Source organism: Musca autumnalis, unplaced genomic scaffold, assembly GCF_047663935.1.
Source record: "Musca autumnalis isolate F117 unplaced genomic scaffold, ASM4766393v1 scaffold_3, whole genome shotgun sequence".
Taxonomy (NCBI): Eukaryota; Metazoa; Arthropoda; class Insecta; order Diptera; family Muscidae; genus Musca; species Musca autumnalis.
The window spans coordinates 218,477,163-218,493,601 of record NW_027411866.1 but is presented as its reverse complement, the minus strand read 5'-3'; the positions used below and the strand labels follow the sequence as shown (position 1 = coordinate 218,493,601).

Here is a 16,439-nt window from a genome sequence, read left to right as displayed (position 1 = left end):
CTCCAAAATTACCGAAATCGGTGGTACCGGTCTATGGGGGCTATATGAAAACATGGTCCTATACCGAAAATGTTTATAGGAGTGTATGCATAACCCCCACGGAGACTAAATACCAGATCCTAGCCGTTTCGGTTGGATAATGTGGTAGAAATCTTTAAAATACCGAAAATCGATAGGTACCATTCTACGGTAAAAATACAAATTTACCAAATATATTAATAAATGAAGTAAAATTGTCAATTTATTGCTGTTCATATCGAATTTATGGACAAACATACAATAAAACATAGACTTTTACTTTTGGCGCGCTAATTCGGTACTTTTTTCCACTGTGCCTCGTTCACATAAATGCTGAGGGTATAACAAATAGAAAAAAAAACTGTACATTGGGCTTGGATGTAATTTTCGCGATGTAATATTTAAAATCAATTTTTATAAATGTTTTTTTCTTGATTTTTTTGTATTGAACTACGATTAATTACAAATTCTAAGCCGTTGTTTATAGTGGAATTCGAATAATTAAAATTTTTCCAATCGGAGGGATCGGCAATTTATCCCGGAATGCCTGATCTCATCTTCTTTAGGAATAGAGATGAGCCCCGGGCTAGTATGGATCTGTTCCGTTTGCCAGATTAGCATCCACCACCTGTCAGTATCGGTGAGATGTAGTGGATGTAGGGAATGGGTGCATTTTCGAGGGTGCTCCGGCTTTGTTGCACCCGACATTACAGCGATAGGTATGTTGCTACTTGCTGCGCCAGAACATCACCTAGTGTGTCTTCAACTTCGTCGTCCGACACTCCCCAACAACAAGGAACACAGCAAAGTTGTTGTTCAACGGCCGGGAAATGCATAATTCCTGCAACTCAATTGCAACGGTCTCCGCAATACGAAATTGTGGACTTTATGAGTCGGAAACATCAAGGTCGACGCAATCCAGGAAACAAAGCTCACCGCCACCTGTAGCTTCCAACGTTGTGATGGTTACAATTTTATGCGGAAGGTTCGCACATGAAGCGGTGAGGAGGAAGACTTACCTTCCTAATACTTGCCTTCCAGTACAGATCTGTAGGGGTTAGCAGTAATTGCATTACTGCCGAGGTAGAGCTGCATAATGTGCACATACCGCCAATTAATAGCTGTGCCCTGCGTTATATGCCCGATATTAGTTCGCTTTTAGAGGGCAATAACCGTCTGATGCTAGGGGACCTCAATACTTATCATGAGTTTTGGCATTCCGTTCAAGGTAATGACCAGAGGAGTACAACGCTGGTCGAGCAAATTGATAGCTCCACGTTGTGCACGGTAAATGAAGACGCTCCTAGGGGGTTTGGGGAGATTGCCACAGCTTGGCAGATATCAACATTGTGGCATCTGCTCTGATAAATGACGTATCCTACAACCCGACATGTCCCCTGGCTCGGACCACCTCCCTATAACTGTCTCCGTAAATAGATCACCCGATTCCATAACTTGTGAACGCCGTACTTTTCTGAACCGTGGAAAGGCTTATTGGCAAGGGTTCAGAGATTTTACCAATCACTCTAGGTAATGACCAGAGGAGCACAACGCTGGTCGAGCAAATTGATAGCTCCAGGTTTTGCACGGTAAATGAAGACGCTCCTAGGGGGGTGAACGCCGTACTTTCCTGAACCGTCGAAAGGCTTATTGGCAAGGGTTCAGAGATTTTACCAATCACCATTTGAGAGAGCTGCTCATTTCCTCAGATCCTCGGGTAGCTGAGAGAACTTTCCGGGTCATCATCACTGCATCAGCCGCTCGTTACATACCTGCTGGTCGAATACCCGAAATATGACCGAATATCCCAGCAGAGGCGACAGGACTAGCAAATGACCTTCGTCGTACGAACCCTGAAGAACCAAGAGTTAGAGAGCTTACCCTTGAAGTCAACGGACTGTTACGCCGTAATACAGAGATACAGTGTGAATGTCGTTCTTGGGGACCACCCATCCATAACCAGCTGTCAAGGCCAACACCATTTGTTTTAGACCAGTTAAGATCCGGACGATGTAGCCGCCTCTATTCGTATTAGGATCGAATTGATGCAACGATACCCAACACATTCCAGTCATGTGGATTTGGACCACACGACACACTGCATGTTTTTAGCTGCCCAGCTAACCCCAATACCGGTCTCTTGATTATTTATGGACGCAACCAGTCAAGGTTGCAGAATTTCAGAGGAACCAAAACCTGATAGCTGAAATAATACTCTAACGAACATATATGCGTTGCTACAACAAAAACATAAATACAAAACAAGCGTTAAGTTCGGCCTGGCCGAACTTCTTATACCCACCACCATAAAATATTCTGAACTAAAACGGAATATTTACTTTCTTTTCTGTTCACAATTTTTGGCTGAGATATTTTTATTTTACCTAAAAAATATCTTCAACCTATCGGCATCTTTACAGATAGTTACGTCAAAAATTGTGGCTATAATCCTCACAATACCGAAAATCGGAGGAAGCGATATATGGGGGGGTGGGTTGTGGAGTAGTTTTGTGGCCACTGGGATCCCCAAACGTGAAATTACAGGCAGCTCGGTCTCAAAATTTAGCTAAAATCCCCAAAATCATGAGGTACCGTTATTTGGGGCTTTACCAAAACATGAGTTTATGTTCACAAATTTTGGTGGAGATGTTTTATGGCCACTGGGAACCCATCGAATTACAGGTAGTTCGGTAAAAAAAAATTACCTAAAATCCCCAAAATACTGAAAATCGGAAGGTACTGTTATATGGGGGATATAACAAAACATGGACCTATGTTGATGATTTTTAGTGGACATATTTTGTGACCTCTAAGAGCCTCAAATGTCAAATTACAGCTAGTTTTGTAGAAAATTTTAGCTAAGATCCCCAAAATACCGAAAATCGGGAGGTAGCGATATAGGGTGGCTATATCAAAACGTGGACCTATGCTGACAATTTTTAGAGACGATGTTTTGTGACCACTAAGAACCTTAAATGTCAAATTACAGGTGAGTTGGTAAAATATTGTAGCTAAAATGCTCAATATACCGAAACCGGGAGGTACCGATATAGGGGGCTATACCAAAACATGGATCTATGTTGACATTTTTTGGTGGAGTAGTTTTGCGGCCTTTTTGAACCCCAAACGTTAAATTACAGGTATAACAAATATAGCTAAACCTTAAATGCCAAATTACAGCTGGGTTGGTAAAAAATTTTAGCTAAACCCCAAAGTACCTAAACCGGAAAGTACCGTTATGTACCAATATTGACAATTTTTGGTGGAATAGTTTTGTGGCCACTGGGAACCCCAAACGCTAAATTACAGGTAGTTCGGTCAAAAATGTAGCTAAAATCCCCCAAAATACCGAAAATCGGGAGGTACCGTTACATGAGGGCTATACCAAAACATGGACCTATATTGACGGTTTTTTGTGGAGATATTTTATGACATCTAAGAACCTCAAATGTCAAATTACAGCTAGTTTGGTAAAGAAATTGTAGCTAAGATCCCCAAAAAACCGAAAGTCGGGAGTATCGTTTATGGGGAGCGTATTGGTTTTACAGAATTCGACTTTTTCAAGACCCGATATCTCTGGAACCGTTAGCCACAAAATCTGAAAATATACTGAAGTGCTTTGCTGATTAGCAGCATCAACAAAGCAATGGAAAACAAAGAACACTTTTTTGAAAAATAAAAATGTTCGATTTCATTCCGAAATTCCCCAATATTTAATTTTTGTTTTGAAAGTGTTTAGCATAAAAGACACTTTTGATATATAGTTTCGGAGAAAAACCGCGAGTCAGTTGAAGTAGCCCTAGCTTTTGCTTGGAAAACTACCATTATTATCACTGAAAGGACAAAGGTTCTCTTAAATTCTCCTGTTTAATCAGCTTTCAACACTTTGAAGTTGTCGACATTTGCTTTTATTTGGAAATCTTCAATGTCTTTACCACTGGCGCCATACGTTTTAACGTAAATCCTCTTTCAAAATACACAATCAATGAATGTGTTATAAATTCCATAGCATATGTTTGGAATCTGACCATCCTTCTCTACTGTCAAATTAGCATATTACATGCACATATGTTCACACACAGATTTACATGACATGCTAAAATTTGCTTAGACATATTTGTATTAATAACGTAAACGAAAAATACGCTGCCAACATTTGTTGTGTTAACATACAAATGAAAATACAGAAACATGACAGACTAAATTTTTGACGTTAAGCCACTAGTATTGGTCATAAAGGGCTAACAACAATAATACGAACACGTAGAGAATAACAACATCAGTCATGTGTGGTAAATTATTCTGACTGTAAATTAAATATTTAATTCACACTGGAGCGCGTCAACACTCTAATAACGACAACAACGACAACATGAACAGATGATGAAGAATCTGTTTTCAACACGTTTTCAATTCGACACAGGTCCTTGGTATGAAGGAGGAACACCAAAATAAACGAACAACAACAGTGGGCAAAACAAATTCAACAATCCCTCCATAAAGCTCTCCCTTGTAACCTGGATATGAAAATCACATAAGAACATCCATGATTGCTGGAAACGTGTTATCACATCTTGGGTTTGGCTTTTGGAGATGTGTTTTGATGTTCCCTATGCCACAATAAACTTGGTTGTAGTTATGAGATTGTTGGAGTTTATGTCAGTACAAGAGTGTGTAGGTGAGTGAATGTGTGTTGCTGTACCCAACACGCAAACACATCCGTTTCCGTTCCATATTCATGCATCCACACGTGTTTATGCTTAACGATGACTAACACCAACCAACAACGTATTCACATTACCATAGACGCACAGTATAACATGCATAAGTAATGCGCATTATTCGTGTAATATTCACTTTTGTAATCGGTTGCTTTATTCATCATTTTCTTCTTCTTGTTCTGATTTCCACTGGAACAATAATTCCTACTAATTCCATCCAGCCATTACCGTGGTTGCAGCATTATTTCAAAATGAATGAGTATTTTAAGATATCAAAGGAAATGAGAATTCAAAGAAGAAAACAAACAAACTGCTGTAATGTATTAAAAATTTCTGCCTAAGGCTTATTTTGAAATCTTATACAACACGAAGATTTTAATGAAAATCCAATGCAATGGAAAAATGTTCCTCATGTTATAAAATTACGTTTGCTAATAAAGAAATGTGTCTCTTTTAAATTCCTTTAATAGAGAAAAGGATATACCTTTGGAGAAATGTTTTCAAAATGAAATGAGTTTCCAGAACGTAATAAGTAACTTGAAACCTCAAACGTAAATAAAAAGGAGCACTCTTCAGCACTGTTCCTATTTTCAACATACTGACACATATCATTATCAACCAAATGTGAAATGGACATTCGTTCCCCCTTACGAAATTCGTTATTTTTATGACACTCATATACAAATATATAATCATGTCCATATGACCGAACATTTCGAACATATGCCTCTACAACATATAAACTTATATGGATATAGAAACACGTGTATACCACCCACAATGTTACACTTCAAACATGTGCTGCGCGTTATACATACCTGTGTTAATTTACCATTAACGATGCTCAACGATTCCAATGATGCACGTACATTCTTGAGACTATTATCTTTCAACGTTTCCAAATGTGAATGTGAAAACTGTAAATGTCTTATATTGACACCTGGTTGGAAGACATCCTGCGATAGAGACGTGACCGAACGATCAAAATCATAAATTGACAGCGAATGTATAGGTGATGATATTCGCTCCAAAGTTGAACGTAATGATATTGCTGTGGTACCGGGACATTCAAGAAAGAGGCCTGCAAGAAGAGGACAAAGGAATGATATGAATATTATGAATTTTAAATAGATATGGTAATATTCAAAAAAGTTTTTCAATCGTTGAAGTTGAGGTTTACCATTTAATAAGTCGCGAACTGTTAATATATCTTATAAAATATGAATATATTTATATTAATTGAAGTGTTTTAGCCACGATCTCATAATATGGACCATAACAAATAATTTTCGTGGAAGCTGCGTTGGTGGTAATATTAAAAAATGGGTAAAAATGTGTTGAAGTTTACAAGTTTTTTTGTGTTCTTTCTTGATTTCTGGTCAAACCACGGAAAATTCAGACATAAGCTCAAAGAAAGAATTGAAGAATACCCCTTGGGCAACATGGTTCTAATGTATGACTTGTCGATATATACACTGCATCCCCCTAAAATCGATGCTAACATTTTGAAGTTTTGAAAACTGGGTTTTTCGAATTTTTCTTATAAATAGTGGGTGCAACTAGATAATAATCCAAACTAGTTTATAGGATTGTAGAACTCGCGATTCCACGTCGTTCGATGTATATCTCATGAGTGTGCTCCGTACAGCTTCCTAGTAATAGGAGTCCAAAGGCGAAAATTTGGTGCGAAAATTTTCTGAAAAAACCTATTTTTTGTCTTTAAAATTTACAACTGTCGTACAGGTATCCCTGAACCCCGCGTGATTTTAGTTTTTTTACGTGCCGGATCTAATGAGCTCTTCCGCGGTCGAATCCATCCACTAAAACGCCGAATATAGATACCTTGAAAGTAGGAAAATCTGCAAAAATATATTTTGACAATTCCGTGAATTGAACCGCGATTTTCTTTGATTATTTTTGCATAAATGTAATCCTTTATACGCGATTATAATATTTGCCAAAAAGGTGTGTAACAAATTACAAAGATTCAGGAGTAATATCCCTATTTATCCCAAAATAAGTAAGATGCAACTGATGGCACACTTTGGCCGCTGAATGAAACATGGGAAAATCCATGCATATTGATAGACATGGACTCCCTGTATCCGAAAAGCACATGCACATCAACCGATTTAAACCAATTCGCGAATTATTCGGTTTTTAACTTCTATGTTTTTTCTTTGATTGTAATTTCAATATTACTCTCTACTTCTTATTTCTATTGCTTATCACAGAAAGCAAATATACTTTCACGATGACTAATTACTTTTCTCGTAGAAGTTTAAGCAAAATACTTCAGGATTTGGATCGAAATTTAGCGAAATAATAGAATAACTCCCAACATTTATTTTTAAAATTTTTCGTATTTAACCAAAAATATATTTTTGAAATAATTTCCAACAATAAGTTTCCGTTCTTTGTTGTTGCTGTAATATGCAAGTTATAAACGCGATATTTATAATTTTGGTCTCACATTTTTCTACGCGTTGTCTAGATTCTGTACGTATTTTTAAATGATTTATTTAGAGATTTTTTGGACTCTGATTTAGAATAAATAAAATTTATTCCAAGATTTCTTCAATATTTTTTTGATTTTCCGCGAAAATAAAAATAAATTTAGCAACTATTTTAGCATCTACGGATAGATATCAAATGTTGCTAACGATTCATATATACATGTTCATATTACAACACAATAGGAATTTTTAAATATTTTTTCTTTACAAGAGAGTAAAACCGCATATAACTTTTGAGTGCAGCATCCAATTTTGTGAACGCGAACAGATTTGAAACCACGATTTTTTTCGTAACACATGTACCAAAAATGGCGGATGTGCTCGCCAAAAAAGTTTTTAATTTATTTTGTATGTAATTGTAAAGGAATTTTGAAATTTACCATATGTATGTGTGTATATATTTGTGTGTTACATTTAAAGAAGTGAAATGTTGTTAAAGGATTTCAAGTCGAAATTACTTGGTGGCGGGTTCCCGATATCGTTTAGACCAGGGAACCATTGCACAGTGGATCCACCCATTGGCCAAAAATAAAAAAATGAATGTCAAAATGTTGGTACAATATGTGGCAACTCTGACAGCTATGACATGGGCCTTTTTAAAAATATATTAGTTTTTTTTCATTCGAACGCGATCTTCTTAAGAATAGCTTCAAAAGTCGGAACATTTGACTAATATAGCAAAATGTTATAGTGGATTTTGAAGGAGGAGGTAATAGTTAAATTTTATTAAAAAATAGTGGTTTAGCGTGTTGTGGGATTCTAGATAGCTGCATATTTTCTTAGTGTATTTTGTAATGCCAATTCGATCATATACTTAAATTTGACCAAAGGTTTTAGTCATGATGCCCACCAGCGCCCACCTCGGGAATAATTTTCCAAAGTAGGTCATGGGTTTAAGATTATTCAGTATTAAAATCAGCTGTCATCTAGTGCCAGACTATAAATGGTGGGTCGCTGACTAAAGCTGCCCTAGAATAGGGTTTCTATGGACATATTAGCGTTTAACTCTGTTATCTGACAACAAGCAAGATGAAGAAATCTTCTTCCAAATTAGTCTTACGTTGGCGATATGTGCCTTCCAGGAAGAACGCTATAAGATCTATATTTAAAATTTTACCAATGTTTGTTTTGTTTTTTGTTGAAGTACAATCTCATTTTCGATTGTTTGAGTGGAGTATTCCCCCATTGGCTCAACTTCATTTATTACCCTCTATTACAGAGAGTAATGTTTTTCAAAACGAACTGACAGTGTTGCAAAATTTTACTGATCGCTACCAATATCATGATTTCATCCCGGCGAAGGGAATTATCAATTGGCTTCTCAGTTTTTGAAATGATGCCTTTTTTAGCGAAAAACCGAACTCTTTAAGTGTCTAGTATTCCCATATGAATGAGAATCACACTCACTTTTCGGCTTTTCCAAAGAAACACCAAAATCAAAATATTTTGCAACATGTCAGCACGTATCAACTAACTGTGTTGGTGTTCTTTTCAACTCACAGAATTCGAAGAATTCTTAGTTGATACGTGCTGACATGTTGCAAAATATTTTGATTTTCGCTAAAAAAAATTTTTGATTTTTCGCTAAAAAAGGCATCATTTCAAAAACTGAGAAGCCAATTGATAATTCCCTTCGCCGGGATGAAATCATGATATTGGTAGCGATCAGTAAAATTTTGCAACACTGTCAGTTCGTTTTGAAAAACATTACTCTCTGTAATAGAGGGTAATAAATGAAGTTGAGCCAATGGGGGAATACTCCACTCAAACAATCGAAAATGAGATTGTACTTCAACAAAAAACAAAACAAACAAAAAACAGCCGAGGCACGGGCGAATTGGAGCTTTGTTAAAAACAAAAAAACAAAATTCCAATAATCAACCTCACAGGCAACTGTGTTGGTGTTCTTTTCAACTCACAGAATTCGAAGAATTCTTAGTTGATACGTGCTGACATGTTGCAAAATATTTTGATTTTGGTGTTTCTTTGGAAAAGCCGAAAAGTGAGTGTGATTCTCATTCATATGGGAATACTAGACACTTAAAGAGTTCGGTTTTTCGCTAAAAAAGGCATCATTTCAAAAACTGAGAAGCCAATTGATAATTCCCTTCGCCGGGATGAAATCATGATATTGGTAGCGATCAGTAAAATTTTGCAACACTGTCAGTTCGTTTTGAAAAACATTACTCTCTGTAATAGAGGGTAATAAATGAAGTTGAGCCAATGGGGGAATACTCCACTCAAACAATCGAAAATGAGATTGTACTTCAACAAAAAACAAAACAAACAAAAAACAGCCGAGGCACGGGCGAATTGGAGCTTTGTTAAAAACAAAAAAACAAAATTCCAATAATCAACCTCACAGGCAACTGTGTTGGTGTTCTTTTCAACTCACAGAATTCGAAGAATTCTTAGTTGATACGTGCTGACATGTTGCAAAATATTTTGATTTTGGTGTTTCTTTGGAAAAGCCGAAAAGTGAGTGTGATTCTCATTCATATGGGAATACTAGACACTTAAAGAGTTCGGTTTTTCGCTAAAAAAGGCATCATTTCAAAAACTGAGAAGCCAATTGATAATTCCCTTCGCCGGGATGAAATCATGATATTGGTAGCGATCAGTAAAATTTTGCAACACTGTCAGTTCGTTTTGAAAAACATTACTCTCTGTAATAGAGGGTAATAAATGAAGTTGAGCCAATGGGGGAATACTCCACTCAAACAATCGAAAATTTTACCAATTTTCAAAAAAAAAATATTGATTTTTTTAATCCGCAAAATTGGTTGGATTTTATGTTGTTTTAGATATTGTTTTGTTTCCCCAAGCCTATTTTTGGATTGATAAGACTATCGGGACCTTTGTTCATGTCATTTTGTATTAACAACATAAAACAATTCCAGAGGGGAAAGGGGGGAGAATGTCACTCTCGTGGTTTCTTAAAACATTCTTCGCATCAGCAAAAAGCTGTAACCGGCGCATTGGCTTGATTTTTACACTCTGAATGTTTTTGGCCACTTTCACCATACAAGTGGATCCACTGTGCATTGTACAAGTTAACAATTTCTAACCTTTCAGCTCATATTATTTTATTAAATTTCATATTGATATTTTGACATTTCAATAAGTGGGTGAATTTAAGAAGTTGATCTTGTCCTGTACATGTGAGGGATTACGATAGGTACTCTGTTTCATCATACACAGTCCCTCCAGGACCACCATATAATGCTGCCCCAACACCTGAAAATACATCCTTTCTTTAATGGTCTCCGAGAGAATACCGAAAAATAGTGGAATTTATGAGTCGAAATTATGTCATGGACGCCGATAGCAAGAAATCAAGTTCAACAGCAACTGCCGCTTAAAACATTGTGGTGCTTATAAATTATTGAAGAAATACTGTTTATGTAGAGCGGTGGTGGGGAAAATTGAAAGAGATAAATAAAAACAAAGCGGTATCAGTTCTTTTGTATAAAATAATAATTGGCTTTATTGAGTTCAAGTATGTTATTTTCTAATACAACAACAAAATTACCTTTGTAATTTGGGGTGGCGACAGAGGTCTTTGTGCTTTCGCTTTCAATTCTAGACGACAAGTGAACGCAGAGGTTCTTGCAAACAAGGATTGCAGTGATCGCAGAGGATCGTTGTCGTTTTCTACTACATTTACATTTATTTTCCTGAGAGCAAGAGTATCGAAGTGAGCGAAACAAAAACAACAATTAGCTTTCCTATTTCATCCAGTGAACAGAGGTGCATTCTACGTATACACACCGCCGATTAAAAATTGTACCCCAGTTTATAGGCTCCATATTAACTAACAGATCATTCCTATCAGCACATATACTGACATTATCAACTCTGAACGTGGCCCTACCATCATCCATGTGATCAACGTTACAAATAATTACCCAACTCTCTGCTGCAGCTGCTCGCAAGACAACAAAAAACAGCGGGACTAGGATATCATCGTGATGGCTTCATCGCTGGCAGCGAAAGTCAAGGCTGGTAGTGAAACACCAACGGAACAAAAGGGTGTTACGGCTTTGGGCCAGAATAAGAAATCTGTCGACAACGTAAAAACACATTATAACTCTAGGAAGAAAACCAAGTTAAAAAGCTCTTAATTCAGCCAGATCGAACTTTTTATACCCTCCACGATAAAATATTCTGCACTACTATGGAATAACTAGTTTCCTTCTGTTACGAAAGTACCAACTTGGAAAAGTGTTTTACCTAATTTTAGCTAGCTCAGCCAGCTAAAAACTTAAAAATGCCTTAAACCGGGCGATATCGTTATATGGAGGCTACACCACAACGTGTGAGAACGAAGGTTTGTGTCTATAATTTTAATGGAGAATTTTGAGAATTAAGGTCGAAAATGTTGATAATAACTTTCAAATACCGTTCACCCATAAGAACGTTAAAAGCTTGGGTTTGGGCGTCGGGTTAGTAACCCTCCCCTAGAAAAAAGCAGTTTACTATGAAAAAACAAAAGAAAAGAAAAACAAATCCCTCAAAAGTTTACGACCCCCGCAAACGTTTTAAGGACCATGATCTTCGAATCTGCACCTGGAATATTCGCACTCTTTATAGAGAAAGTGCAGTTTACGCATTGGCAGATGTACTTGAAAAGTTCAAGGCCGACATTACTGTCATACAAGAAATACGATGGAATGGAAAAGGCGTCACAACAACACCTAAAGGTGACGCACTGTATTATAGCTGCCATTACATAAAGCATGAGTTTGGTTGCGGATTTGTATTTGGTCGGAGGTTAAAACAACCGGTCTCCAGCTTCACACCAGTGAATGAAAGACTTGCTACAATTCGAGTAAAAGCAAAATTCTTTAACATCTGCTTTATTTGCACTCATGCTCCCACTGAAGCCAAGGACGAACTGACCAAAGATATATTTGATGAGCGCTTAGAAGAAACTTATGACCGTTGTCCTGCCCATGACATTAAAATTATTCTAGGCGATTTTAATGCCAAAATTCGAAAGGAAAATATCTTTGGCCCAATAGTTGGGAAATTCAGTCTCCACAGTGAAACATCTGACAACGGTATGAGGCTGATAGACTTTGCAGCTGCAAAAAACATGGTAGTTAGCAGTATCAGATTTAATCATCTCGATAATCATAAGGGCACCTGGCTGTCTCCGGATCAGAAAACAAGAAATCAAATTGATCACGTTATGATAGATCGGAGACATTAATCGAGAGTGTTGGATGTACTTTCGTTCCGAGGAGCAAACATAGACTCGTACCACTACCTTGTTGCAGCAAAGGTACGTACCCGGTTAAACGTAGCGAATAAAGTACGCACAGACACAACACGAAAGTTATACATCGGTAAACTGGAATCACAACAGATAGCCACAGTATATTACACTCAACTAGCCCAATTGCTTAATCAAAGCACTCCTCAGCACGATAACATATCAGCGCAATTGCAAAGTCTTGTCCACTCCATGCAAACAGCCGCAAAATCCATTCATGGATACCAGAGACCTCCACCAAGAAATCCATGGTATGAAAAGGAGGGTCGTACTGCTACCGAAGAGAAAAAAGCAGCTCATAGTGCTACTCTACAATCAGTAGCAACGCGTAACCCACGAGAGAGGTTTTGGGAGAAAAGCAGAGATGTGAAACGTCTTTTCCGCAAGAAAAAGAGAGAAAAAGAAAAGCTAGAATGTGAAAAAATCGAGATGAACAAGAGCCAGAATGAAGTCTGAAAGTTCTACCAAAGAGTAAAACATCACACTGATGGCTTTGGTACAGGCACATCCTCCTGTAGAGACCAGCAAGGTAATTTGGTAACTGATGCAGATAGTGTGCTCAGGATATGGAAAGAGCATTTTTCCAAACTGTTGGTGTCCAATAGTAGCGAAGACGAAGAAGATACCACAGATCCAATCCCAGAAGATGTTGTTGAATGTATACCGCCCAGCCAAGATGAGGCAAAGTGAGCAATAAACCGGCTGAAAAATAATAAGGCAGCAGGAGCTGATGACTTGCCAGCCGAGCTGTTCAAAACCGGAGGCGACACGCTGATAAGGTGTATTCATCAGCTAGTTAGCACCATCTGGTAGGAAGAACGAGTACCCGATGATTGGAACCTGAGTATTCTGTGCCCCGTCCACAAGAAAGGAGATAAGACTGTATGCTCTAACTATAGGGGCATAAGTCTACACCCTATTGCCTACAAGATCGTATCAGGGATATTGAACGAACGACTAAAGCCTATGGTCAACGAGATAATTGGACCATACAAATGCGGCTTTAGACCTGGCAAGTCCACCATTGACCAGATATTTACCCTGCGGCAAATCCTGGAGAAGACCCAAAAGATGCAGATCATCACCTACCACCTTTTTGTCGATTATAAAGCAGCCATCGCAGCCCGCTGCGTTCAAATGTCTAAATTTGGTATCCCCGCAAAGCTCATCCGGCTTTGTAAAATGTCTTTTACTGACACCAGGTCCTCAGTTAAAATAGGAAAGATCCTCTCCGAAGAGTTTGGTACCAAAAGGGGTTTCAGACAAGGAGACAGCCTTTCATGTGACCTCTTCAACATCCTGCTGGAAAAGGTTATACGAGAGGCAAACGTCAAAAGAAGTGGCACAATCTACACCAATAGCACTGTGCAACAAAATGGAGTTTAAAGTCTGGGGGTGGAAAATTCCTATTGCAGATGAAAGCCCTTGGTGAGTATATACAGAACCCCGAAGGACAGATTCGCCGTGAGTCGAAGTTTCGCGATATGGCGTGATGAATATTTTGCTGAAGACCCTAAAAGCCATCTGGAATCAGCGTTATATCTTTGTTCGCTATTGTGAAAGCTTATATTAAAGATATGCCATCTTCTTCAGTCAAATCAAATGAGGATTTTTTTTCGTAGAAAATTTCGACCTTCTAACTCGCTTCCTTCAATGTCCTTTTCGTCCTTTATTTCAAGAACCGCAATAAAAGTGACACAAGATGACATTTTTCAGCTTCGGAATATTCTACAAAAATGTCGCTCGGAAGATTTTAGGTACGGGCCCCAAAGACATAAAATCGTTAAAATCTTGTTTAAGCGGTCGTTTTTCACTTTTATCCGAATCTTGCTTAGACAGTAGAGTTGTATAGTTCATGAACGAACTAGTTCAATTGAACGATTCATTGAAAAGAGCGTATGAACTAGATCAGTCGATATAGTTCATTATAGTTCATTAGCTCACTGAGCGCCGACCGAAAGATCCTAGTCTAGTTCTGCATGTCATTCACATAAAGTGACGCCGTCCTCTTTGCTAAGTGACGCCTTCGTAATGTAATTAGTTTTGTTTATGTTTTGGATCAATGTGAAGTGTCATCCCCCATTTTAAAAAAAGTAGATTTTAAGAGCATTTTAAACACATCGTATCCCAATATATCGAATCCATTACCTATTCAATGTGCTTTGTTTTAGATTAGGCCTGCTCAAAGTGCGCACCTGGGCTGTCGGTGTGTGTCAATTTGCTCACACACACAATTTAAAAAGAGAGGTTTTGTTTTTGTTTTGAATATCTTCAAAATTACCAATCAGTCTCTATTGAACAATCAATGAGGAAGGTTCTGTTTTCGAATTTGTCTATGAATTTATATGCGTACACTGAAAAAATGAATGAAGATACTGAATACGATTTTTTATTTGCCGAAAATTATTACGGCAAATTAGAGTGTTTGGTTTGTCAGCGCACTTTGGTTTAACACGAACTTGATTTGCAACAAATTATAACATCAACAGTCATATTTGGTCAAAATAAAATAATTCTTCTACTTTAAATTTTGAAACCTACAATAAAAAAACTTGTACAGTATTTCTCACAGTCTACAGAGGCAAAATGAAAACATTGAAATTTGTGTAGTTCAAAACCAACACAATAACAAAATGTATTTGTATGTGTGTGAGCAGGCCTATTTTAGATAGAAAAAAGGAAAAAATAAAAAGAAACATACATACAGTGATAATTTCTACAAACACACAACGTAAGATTTTTTTGCCAGCCACTTAAATGAAATTGTAATTACATTTTTTTTCGAAGGATGTTTTTTCTAAACTTAATCTTTCCTTATGATTGGAATAAAAATATCTAAATGTAATATCTTTGTGGTTTAATTATACTATTCTTATGTTTGTTCCTATTTGATGTATGTATGTATGTGTTTTCATCAAGAGAACGATTAAGAGCTCGTGAACGATTCTGATCCGAATGATTGAACTGGATAGTGGACTATGAACTAGATTACTGACCTAGTTCAGTTAAAAGAGCTGAGCTATTGAACTAGATCTTTCAAATGAACTAGATTGTACAACTCTATCAGACAGCCCTATATCTATTTATTTCAATATATTATTGTTAACCTATTTATGACCTAGAATTCTCGGAGTCGTTAAAACAGTTGCATCTTGTTTTGCTAAGCACGTTAATTTCATTTTGTTTTGGAATAAAGATACGGATATCCGAATTATGGAACCGGTTATTCTGATATTAAAACCGATTTTTTAAACGGTTTTTATGAACCGAATGGCTTTTATCTCCAATAGGAATTTTCCACTTTCTTTTCTTAGTTCGGTCTATGGAACAAATGTTCTGTAATGGACCAGCTAAGTAAGTAAGTAACTTGTCAGATAACAGAGTTATACGCTAATATATCCATAGAAACCCTATTCTAGGACAGCTTTAGTCAGCGACCCACCATTTATAGTCTGGCAATAGATGGCAGCTGATTTTAATACTGAATAATTTTAAACCCATGACCTACTTTGGAAAATTATTCCCGAGGTGGGCGCAGGTGGGCATCATGACTAAAACCTTATGTCAAATGTAAGTATATGATCGAATTGGCGTTACAAAATACACTAAGAAAATATGCAGCTAACTAGAATTCCACAACACGCTAAAACACTATTTTTTAATGAAAATTAAGCTATTACCTCCTCCTTCAATATCCGCTATAATAGTTTGCTTTACGTATTAGTTTCGCAATATTTTGAATATATTTACTTGCACTTAAAAAATAGGTTGTACTCACAACAAAAAATATTAGGCAAATGTTCTGACTTTTGAAGCTATTCTTAAGAAGATCGCGTTCGAATGAAACAAAAACTAATATATTTTTAAAAAGGTCCATGTCATCGCTGTCAGATGTTGTATTCATCA

At 37.1% G+C, this 16,439-nt stretch overlaps 1 protein-coding gene across 1 annotated transcript in view; it reads right to left on the bottom strand.

Annotated features, from left to right (window-relative positions):
- The window catches only part of LOC141398983 (uncharacterized), a 438,842-nt gene that overhangs the window by 69,351 nt on the left and 353,052 nt on the right, over window positions 1-16,439 (bottom strand). The window contains exon 5 of the mRNA XM_073976860.1: window positions 5,558-5,820. Coding sequence (XP_073832961.1) covers window positions 5,558-5,820 — 263 coding nt within the window. The remainder of the gene's footprint in view (window positions 1-5,557; window positions 5,821-16,439) is intronic.